Source organism: Triticum aestivum, chromosome 4A (assembly GCF_018294505.1).
Source record: "Triticum aestivum cultivar Chinese Spring chromosome 4A, IWGSC CS RefSeq v2.1, whole genome shotgun sequence".
In the NCBI taxonomy this organism is placed as follows: domain Eukaryota; kingdom Viridiplantae; phylum Streptophyta; class Magnoliopsida; order Poales; family Poaceae; genus Triticum; species Triticum aestivum.
In genome coordinates this window covers 715,143,569-715,153,489 of record NC_057803.1, presented here as the reverse complement: position 1 = coordinate 715,153,489, position 9,921 = coordinate 715,143,569, and the positions used below count along the sequence as shown (strand labels likewise).

The 9,921-nt window shown below is 41.6% G+C and overlaps 1 protein-coding gene across 1 annotated transcript; it reads left to right on the top strand.

The window, feature by feature from the left end:
- Positions 1 to 6,431: 6,431 nt before the first annotated feature.
- Positions 6,432 to 8,799, top strand: LOC123083352 (jasmonate-induced oxygenase 4). The gene is made up of 5 exons (XM_044505416.1): positions 6,432 to 6,521; positions 6,979 to 7,209; positions 7,318 to 7,589; positions 7,690 to 8,020; positions 8,392 to 8,799. Exons 2-5 carry the CDS (start codon positions 6,991 to 6,993, stop codon positions 8,635 to 8,637), a joined length of 1,068 nt encoding a protein of 355 aa, XP_044361351.1. The 5' UTR covers positions 6,432 to 6,521; positions 6,979 to 6,990; the 3' UTR covers positions 8,638 to 8,799.
- The last annotated feature ends 1,122 nt before the right edge of the window (positions 8,800 to 9,921 follow it).

Sequence of the window (9,921 nt, the reverse complement as noted above, 5' to 3'; positions counted from 1 at the left end):
TAGTATATATTGAGATGTTACAAACCGTGCCAAACAAAAGTGTGCAGTAGTATTCTTTACAAATGGTGTGCCTTATTAGTGAAAGACAGAGAGTACTGCCATACAAACAATCTACTCCACAAACATGAGAACAGAATTGCTGACAGCCCTACATGCTAACAAGTTTTCAAACACCTTGTTTCTTCATGCATGCATATACTATATTATCTTAGCGGAATTGTTGAACGATAGCATGCACTGAAGGTCACAAATGTAGTGAGTCTCTGAATTTTTTTCCACAAAATCTTTCACACTATTACACATTTAGTATTAAGAGCTAGTACTCCATAATTAAACCTAGCAAAGTCTAACTTTCCTTTATGAAATTTACAAAAGAGACCAAGCAAGGCATGGCCTATTATATGCCAGTATCTTTGATAAATTTCTAAGGGGAAACCATCTGGACCAGGGTCCTTATTGTGTTTCATATCAAAAAACAGCAACCTTAATTTCTTCTAGAGTAAATTCTCTATCTAATGTTTCTCTATGTATGTCATTCAAAACAGCAGGCATATCCATATCCACAGATATTCTTTTGAACTTAATATTCTGGTATAAATTACTCACACCCTCAGTAGGGCCACACAATTTTTTCTAAAAAGAAGGGGCATACAACAGTAAATCTCTATCTCCTTCTATCACTTCATTAGTAGCAGTATCAGGACAAATAGTTATATTTATTTTAAATTACTTCTACGAGCTCTAGGCAAAAAATAAGTTGTGAGAGCATCTCCCTCTAGCAATTCTTTCTCCTTCAATCCCTACAATTATTTAATATGTTCCTCCTTGCGAAGTGTTTCTAATTTCTCCTCTAATCCTTTCCTCATGAGATACATATCTTCTATTAAACTTACCATCTCACATTCTCTATCAGTATCATCTATAGCTTGTGTAAAAAAGACTTTTTATTTTTTATACATCCAAACAGAATTTAAATTCCATCCTTTATGTATTTTCCCAAGCTCGCTGGCTCTTCTCTACCACTGGTCTTGTAAGTTTTTGCCAAAATAAACATTACATAAAACATTAACAACTACCACATCCAAATCATCTCTTAAAAACCAACAAAGTTCAAATTTGAAAGGTCTAGTGATCTTAGAGGTAAATTTAAGCCAAAGTTTAATAGCAAACATGATCTGAAAGTACTCTAGTTAATGCTCTAAGAAACATCTAGGGAAATAAAAGTTCATAAGATAAAGACATCAAAATTGTGTCCAGTTTCTCAAGAACTGGATTTTCCTGATTATTCGACCATGTAAAACATCTATGAGCTAGCTCTACTTCTTTCAGCTCACAGCTTTCTATAATTGCATTAAATAAATGAGACCATTTATTAATAGGTTTATTTCTACAGGACTCTCCTCTCCACTTGATAATGTTAAAATCTCCTCCAACAATAATAGGAAAATCGTCAAAGCAACAAATATGTACTAACTCAACTAGGAAATATTATTTATCTTTACTTTGAGGCGCTCCATACACATTCACTACGTGCCTCTTTTCACCAATGATTTTATCCTGAACTAGTAGGAATCTAATATGATGAGAACCTTTTTCAGATTATAGCACATTATAAAAATCATTATTAACGCCTAGCAGCAACCCTCCTGACTGTCCAACAGCAGGTACCGCAGTCACTCTTTGTCGCCCGAATTGTAATATTTGATTATTGAGCAATATAAGTTTACCTGAAAAGAAATCGAAATCAGAAAAAAAGGACAAATCCGCCATAAATATGTTTGTTTCGATTTGTTTATACCTAACTATTTCTAATTTGGAACTGTATATATTTGATGGAGTATAAACACATGTGTTGTGAGTTTCACAAACTTCTTATTTTTCAATAACATTAAATTTTGTTTTTCATGCAATAATATGGAGAGTGGTATTTTCTCCGGCTAGAAACAGGTGTGTCGAAGTGTCCGCGTGGGGCAGAGAGAGCATGACGAGACAGGAAGTGCGGGACCTTCCTTTTTAATTAGGAAAATGTCCATTTTAAACCCTGAATTTGTAGAGGTTCGGCGAAATGAACCCCCAAGTCGAAATCCCGGTCAATTGCACCCTGAACTATGCAATCCCGGTCTAAATCGAACCTTCGGGTCGTTTGGATGGCCGGGATTCGGACATTTCGCAAAGGGCGCACACCAGCTCCTGCTGGGCCAGCCCGCTTTATTTTTTTTCAATTCAAAAACAAAAATTCGCCAAGGGCGGTACTCCCTGCTGGGCCGGCCCGCATAATTTTTTTCGTTAAAAAACAAAAAATAAAACTCTGCTCGAACATGAGACCCCATGCTGGTGCTGTTTGATAAAAAAAAAGAAACTTGTGAACTAGAATTTCAAAAATAAAAATAGTTTACAAATTTTGAAAAAAAATCACAGATTTAGAAAAGGTTCAACAATATTGAAAGAAGTTCACGGGTTCACTCATTTAAAAAAAATGTTCATCTTGTATTAGAAATTTGCGCAGTGTATATCGCACAATTGTTGAATATTTATTCCGAATTAGTTCAACATATATTACAAAAAGTTCATTTATTAATATTTTTTAAAAAATGCTATCATATATTTTCCGCGAGTTTGAATTATGTTCCACCACCTTTTCATTTTTGTTTGCGTTCCAAAATGCGTACAATACAAATTTTGTGCGCATTTTGAAAAAGTTTTTGTTTTAACTTTTTTGTCGCTAAATTAAAAACATTCCCGTTATATATTTTCTAAAAATACTAAAAACTGTTCACAATCTCAAAAAGTGTTCGTGATTTTCGTAATTTGTTTGTTTTTCAGATATTTTCTTTGAAAATTGTTCGCGTTTTTGGAATCTGTTTGGGGTTTGTAAATTTTGTTCATGTTTCATTTTGAAATCAGAATTACAAAACACCTTCACTTTTCCAAAAATATGGAATACAAAAAAGTGCGGCATCTTAAAACTGCTCGCAATTTTCAAGAAATGTTTTAGAAAATGTTTTCCAATCTCAGCGTTGCTTTCTATTCTTATATATTTCTGCACCGTGATGTTCAAGTTGTTGTTCTTGGTGTAGTGGCTAATGGCTCTTTGTTGGTCTCCGTGGTCGTGGGATCGAGTCTTGGTACTCGCTGTTGAATTTCAACATTTTTTTGTCGCGCGGAAAAGGAAACAAAACAACGGCGGGTTGGTGGGCCGGCCCAGTCATGCATCAAGCCTGTGCGTTGAGTTGCTGACATGCCGCTCCTTGGCCCATCAGCTAGACAAATCCCGGTTAATTGCAGCCAGGGTTTAATTTAGACCGGGATTGCAAAGTTCACGGTGCAATCGACCAGGATTTCGATTTGGAGGTTCATTTCGCCGAACGCCTACAAATTCAGGGTTTAAAATGGACTTTTCCCTTTTAATTATGGCCACAATCAACGTGGTGCCTAACGAAGAGTGGGGTCCCGTTGCCCATACGCTGAATGGGCGGTGTACTCGTGGATGTCGCTGCTCGGTGTACTCTACACAACGGTCGCTGAAAGAACCATTATTATCGCATGCAAAACACGTTTCCTGACTGCCGCGAGGGGATAATGAAGAAGTTCTTGAGCGCGCGGTGGGCGTGAGAGGATAAGGACGCACGCGTGAGACGGACACAGGCCGTACCATCTGCTTCAATCCAGCAGAGCGCGCGCAGCCGGATTGCATTGCATGGTCCGATCGAGGAGCGCACGCGATCTACGTGTTTTCCTGTGCCGTATAGGGTATGTCGGCGCGCGAGACCACCACGGTGCCCATGCCGATCCATGTGCATGCACAGTGTCTCTCATTGGCCTGACCTGCCTGTTTAGATGTATGGGTCCAAAAAGACCAATCATGGTGGCGCCGTGCCGGATCATGAAAGGCCGGGCAAATCACACAACACAGGCGCGTTTCCTTTTCTGTCCAAGTAAGAGACACTGGGTCTACTTCAGACACTTGATACACTTGTCCGTGGGTCTACTCTTTTTTTAGGGGTATATCCGTGGGTCTACTTCAGACAGTTGTGGTGCTACAGGACCCCCACGTGTTATTGCCGACCTGTACATGTCTCTACCTCTGGTTTGTCTTAGTGGGCCTGCCGTTTGGGCCAGACGTCTACCAGTTTTTTGGTTATCGCTGACCTTGAGACCTTGCCAGGGAAGAAGGCTCCGCCTAGTATGGACGGCCGGCCGCCATCGGAAATGTCAAGATCAATGTGGATGGAGGGATCGATAAGAAGAGGAGCCGTCAGTCATGTTTGTCTGTCGATATGCAACGGGACTCTACCCTGGAGCTTCAGCGCTTGTTTTTGAGGGATTTACTGATCCGTAAACTTTCAAAGCCATTGGTTGCAGCGCGGCCTTGTCCCTTGCCTTTGATCCTAATACTCCCTCCTTCCTAAAATATAAGGCGCGATTGACTTTTTACAGTCTTTGATGCACGATTTTGATCACTAATATATATCAAAGTATTGGATTGAACATGTATTAATGGTATCGTTGTATTTTTCTTGCAAAACGATTTCATTTCATATGTATTTATACTAATTTTATAGACATACAATGCATAAAAATCATAGTCAAAGTTGTGCAACGAAGACTAGAAAAGTCAAACCACGCCTTATATTTTGGGAATGAGGGAGTATCTTGGATTTCATATAGTTCAGGGAGATGGACCCATGTGCTTATGGAATCATGGAAAAAGAATACCAGGCAAAGCTAGCCATGTTCCAAGAGGTCTCCCTGAGTCATGAACGTAGGTTATGCAATGCTGAAGCTCATAATCCTGTTAAAGCTGCAACATCCCTTGAGAGTGGATGCCATCTTTGGCTCACCTCCAATCCACCTATAGCTTGCATCCTCTGAATATTTGCAATAAAGCTATATTGTGTTCTCAAAAAGTAAAAAACCGACTTGTTTGTTGTCCCGTTCACTCGGCTGGTTCGTGTGCTCTTTGAGGTGTAAGCTGGTTTGGTCCCATCAAAAAGAGAAATAGGCAGACACACCAATCCTCAAATGCTAAAATCGTGTGCGGACACACATGTCAAATTATCACTACCAACTGGCGTCACATGCCATAAATCTTCTATTATTATATTATAACCAAATAAGTTATCACCTTCGTCCACGTATGCTACAAAAAAATACTCCATTGATTCTAATTATAACTATTAAGATTCAAAAATGTAATTTATGTACATAGGTATAGGACTCCCTTCCCGATCCAACCATCAGGCTTAGCCAACGTGAATCTTGCTTGCTTACATATAGGTTTAGGGCCTCTTTGATTGGCAGGATTTTGAAAATGCAGGAATAGGAAAAGTTCAGGATCAAAGTGGCATTGCCCATTTGAATCCTATAAGATCATCAAGGAGTGTTTGATGCCATAGGAAAAACAAAGGAATTGTAAAAAGTGGTTGGAATGGATGTTAGGTTTCCTATGAGATATAGTGTACAATATTCCATAGGAAAAATTTCTATGGGATCCAATCCTGTGAATCAAAGGACCAACGTAGGAAAAATTCCAAAGGATTTCAATTCTCCAAAAAATCCTAAGAATTCCTTTGAATCAACCCATCCCGATGCAGCGACACATGGTCGGCCGTAATAGGGCTCAGCCAACGTGAGATCATGCCATGGGTCCATATTGCAATCTCAGCCATTTACATATCTACAGTGCAATGGTGAATCTCAGTCGTTGGTTTTATGATGTCCTAATAATACTGACTAATTTCCTATGTGTTGCAAGGGGGGCATATTTATGGTTGAGCATCAATCGTGTTTGATATACAGTTAGAATGATTTGATTGAGTTAATGTAATTATAGCGCATCCACCAACGGGGGCACTTTATTTGATTATTTTTTTGCGGATCAGATTTGATTTGATTATTATTTTGTGGGTAAGTTTTAATTTGATTATTTTTTGTGGATAAGATTTGGTTGAGTTAATGCAGGGCGTGAGGGAGGAGAAGCTTCACTAACGAACGTGATCACCAACTTCCATTTAATAGTAGAGATATAGGTTTAGGACTCCAATAATACTACACTCACTAGCTTCTTACATAATATTCTTTGCTAAACTCTCCACAGCCCCTGAATTTCAGCGGTGTGGGCCCCTCACTCTAATCTCTTCCAATAAGATTAGCCTAGCTATAAGCATCCCTGTAAAATCCATAATTATAAGCCCGTTCATGTTGCATCGCTCTTAGGACTCCCTTCACGATCCGGCCATGCATGGCTGGCCGAAATCAAGCTTAGCCAACATGAGTCCCACTTGCTTACGTGTAGGTTTAGGACAGCCATCCCGATCCTATCCAGCCATGCACGGCCCACCGAAATCGGGGTCAGCCAACGTGAGACATGCAACTACTCAATTAGTCTATATAAACGACGCTCTGTTCTCTGGCACTTACACACTTTAGCTGCAGAAAATACTACTAGTTGTAGCGCAACAAAAGTTGTGGCCCACGGAATTGATCGGAAATCCATCTCTGATCACTCCAACTGATCGAAGGTACGTAATATTGTCTCGCAATTCACCGTCCATAATTTCCATATACTTTTCCCATTTGTACTATGCATGAGCTACCTGAGAAAGTCCATGAGCTTTAATGTTGCCTCGCATGTCACAACAGTGTGCAAATGAATCGATGCAAAGGCCACGGGCATTTCCTCCTTTTCGAAAAGTAAAACCGTGTGCAAAATTGCAAATCATACCTAGCTCCTCGGTCCTCACAAAACCACAGATCTCCATATAGTAGTACTACGCGATTCTAGTGCAGCCTTATCACCAAGTACACAACAGTGCTTATCACTGAACAAAGATAGAACAAAAAAAAAAGTATTCTCATTTTACCAATTTAGGACATTTTTTTAGGAAAAATTTAGGGCATGTCCCTCTTTTTTGCGGTATATTGAATTGGACATCTAAAATGGAGTAAGACTACATTTCAGATTCTTTTGTTTGGCAGGCAGGTGCACCTATGGAAAACTTCTGTGTGCAAAAGTTGGCCGGCGCCCTCGGGACGCCCGACGTGCCCACCCGGTACGTCGTGCGCGGGCACCAGAAGCAGCAGCTCGCCTCGACGGTCGTAGCGCCGGTCCCTGTTATCAACCTTGGCCTCCTTTCCAAGCAGGACGGCGGCGCTGCTGATGAGGCAGCGAAGCTCCGGTCAGCTATCGATTCCTGGGGCCTCTTCCTGGTATGTAACAACCCTTTCGGCTACAGTCGGTTCCCGTTAGCACTCCAGCATTTTCGAGAATGAACAAGCAAGGATATCGATGTCGCTTTCATATGAATGTTCCTGCAGATCAGTAACCACGGCGTAGACGCGGCCGTGATGGACGGCATGATGGCCGCGTGCCGGGAGTTTTTCCGGCAGCCGCTTGAAGAGAAGCAGAGGCAAAGCAGCCTGATCGGAGATGATCAGTACGAGGGGTACGGGAACTACGAGGGGTATGGGAACGACCAGGTGTCCTCGCCGGACCAGACCCTGGACTGGACTGACCGTTTATACCTCAAGGTGGAGCCCGAGGACGAGCGGCGCATTGCCCTCTGGCCAGCGCATCCCGAAAGCTTCAGGTGACCGGCCTCACACTGCCATGTCTTCACAATCTAATTACCTCGATCGAGGGAGGATTTGCTGAAGGATCACACGTGCATATATTGTTGTATATTGCAGGGATGTTCTGCACGAGTTCACGAAGAAATGTGGGGTAGTGAAGGATGATCTGCTCCGGGCAATGGCAAAGCTGCTGGAGCTTGACGACAACGACTACTTCGTGAACCAGCTTGCGGAGAAGCCTTTCACTAACGCTAGATGCAGCTACTACCCGGTGTGTCCAAGGCCGGAGCTCGTGTTCGGCCTCACGCCCCACTCTGATGGAACCGTTGTTGCCATCCTCATGGTTGATGACAGCGTTGGTGGCCTGCAAGTTCTCAGAGATGGGGTCTGGTGGGATGTACCGATCGTACCTCACACGCTGCTGATGATTATGGGAGATCAAATGGAGGTACGCCTGCAGAAACATAATTATATCGTGTGTAATATTGTTCGTAACAAATTTAATACTAATTTTTTTTCAACTTGCCAATGTAAATAGTTTTCGGTATAGTGAATCTAGCCTGCACATATATTTAGGAAAAGAGGTTGTACGTATAAACTGCTGCCTAGTCTTACCCGGTAAAGACATCATCATTTGCGTTGTTCAAATTTTTTTATAGCCTAACAAAATTATAAATCTTTTCTACCATTTTCATATAAAACACAATAGTCAAAGGTACATGCCCGGGACCATGAAATGTGAATTGTTTAAGATTATGAGCTTTCGCCATCAATTTTTTAAGCTTTTAGACTGACGGACTTAAAACTTTTGTGACACAGATAATGAGCAATGGGATCTTTAAGAGCCCCGTGCATAGGGTCATGACAAACGCAAAGAAAGAGAGGATATCGGTGGTTCTAGACTACTCTGTTGATCCTGAGAAAGAAATCGAGCCATCGGCTCAACTGGTCAATGAGAAGAGACCAGCCTTATACAGAAAAGTGAAAGTCAAGGACTACATTGTGGCACATTACACTCATTTTTCTCAAGGGAAAGAAGTCGTTATGGAAAAACTAAAGATATAACTACGTGTGGTACAATGAATTTCTTGCGACAGATATTTGTATCATGGTATATTACAAGGCAAGTGTGTATTTAATCCCATTGTTCAACAACACATGCTAATAAAAGGAAATAAAGTTGTAATGTCGTTAATGTATTTTTAATAAAATTAGCATTGGCCCTCACATATGCGAGTGCAACATCTTTCATGTGCAATTTTTTTTGTAAAATATATGAGGCTTTATGCTTGTATATTCACACTAGTTAAAAACCACTTATAGGTGTAGATAAATAGTGGAGCCGGCTTCAAAACGGAGTAAGGCAGAAAACAAAGGCGTCTATACTATAGAGGCACTGGTGGCGTTGGCTATGGCATGGACGCCCCTGGTTTTTTGCAGAATATCATATGCATTCCCTGCTTCCGCGGCACCGGCAGCATCTAGTTCGGCCACGATGCCACAAATGACCCACAAGATATCAGTGAATTTTGTTCCATTGCCGATCGCCTCTGTTTTCATGCTCATCAAATTAGGGAAATAATCTCATAATTCTTAAATCTGTCACTGTAAAATTTGAAATTTCACACATGTGCACGTATGAAAAGAAGTTAAAATTGATTATATAGACGTATATATAACTTAGATCATTACATCGATTGGCCGGCAAAATATCTCACGTGCTGCCAATTTAAGCTCAAGCTACGGGTTCAGCTTCGATCATCATTGTAGCTCCAAAATGTATCCTAGCTAGCAGTATGGCCAGTCCTACAATATGGCTAGATCGAGGCCCTCTAGAGCGCAGAAGGACACCGCAGCAGGCCCGCCACACGCGCCGTTCCTCGTTGTCTTGCTCCTCGCTCGGCCAGTCACGTGGCCAGTGTGTGCGCACCTGGAGCACGGGTCCGGATGCATCGACTATGGAGGCCGCAATAGCGCACTAGTAGAAAAAGGATCAAATATGAGTAACATTAGTACCGGTTGCATATGAGCCGGCACTAATGCGTCCATTAGTGCCGGTTCAAATGACTAGGCGGGAGGAGACCTTTAAAACCGGTTTTGCGAATCTTTAGTACCGGTTCGTGCCACGAACCGGTACTAAAGATGCTGGCCGGGCACCAGCATTTTTAGTACCGGTTCGTGCCACGAACCGGTACTGAAGACGTTGTGGCAGGGGCTATTTTTAGTCCCACCTCGTTCCCTTAGCAAGAATTTGATCACCTTAAATATGTTACTTCTCAAACTATCACAAGCATTTGGTCTTCATTGAACTCTATGTGTAGGATCCGAGGGTGCAATAGGAGTCTTCGC

Excerpts from the sequence above, each read along its gene's own strand:
- LOC123083352 (XM_044505416.1), top strand. The coding sequence starts at position 6,991 with ATGGAAAACTTCTGTGTGCAAAAGTTGGCCGGCGCCCTCGGGACGCCC. Across the intron at positions 7,210-7,317 it reads ATTCCTGGGGCCTCTTCCTG|ATCAGTAACCACGGCGTAGA; the intron begins GTATGTAACAAC and ends ATGTTCCTGCAG. Across the intron at positions 8,021-8,391 it reads TTATGGGAGATCAAATGGAG|ATAATGAGCAATGGGATCTT; the intron begins GTACGCCTGCAG and ends TTTGTGACACAG.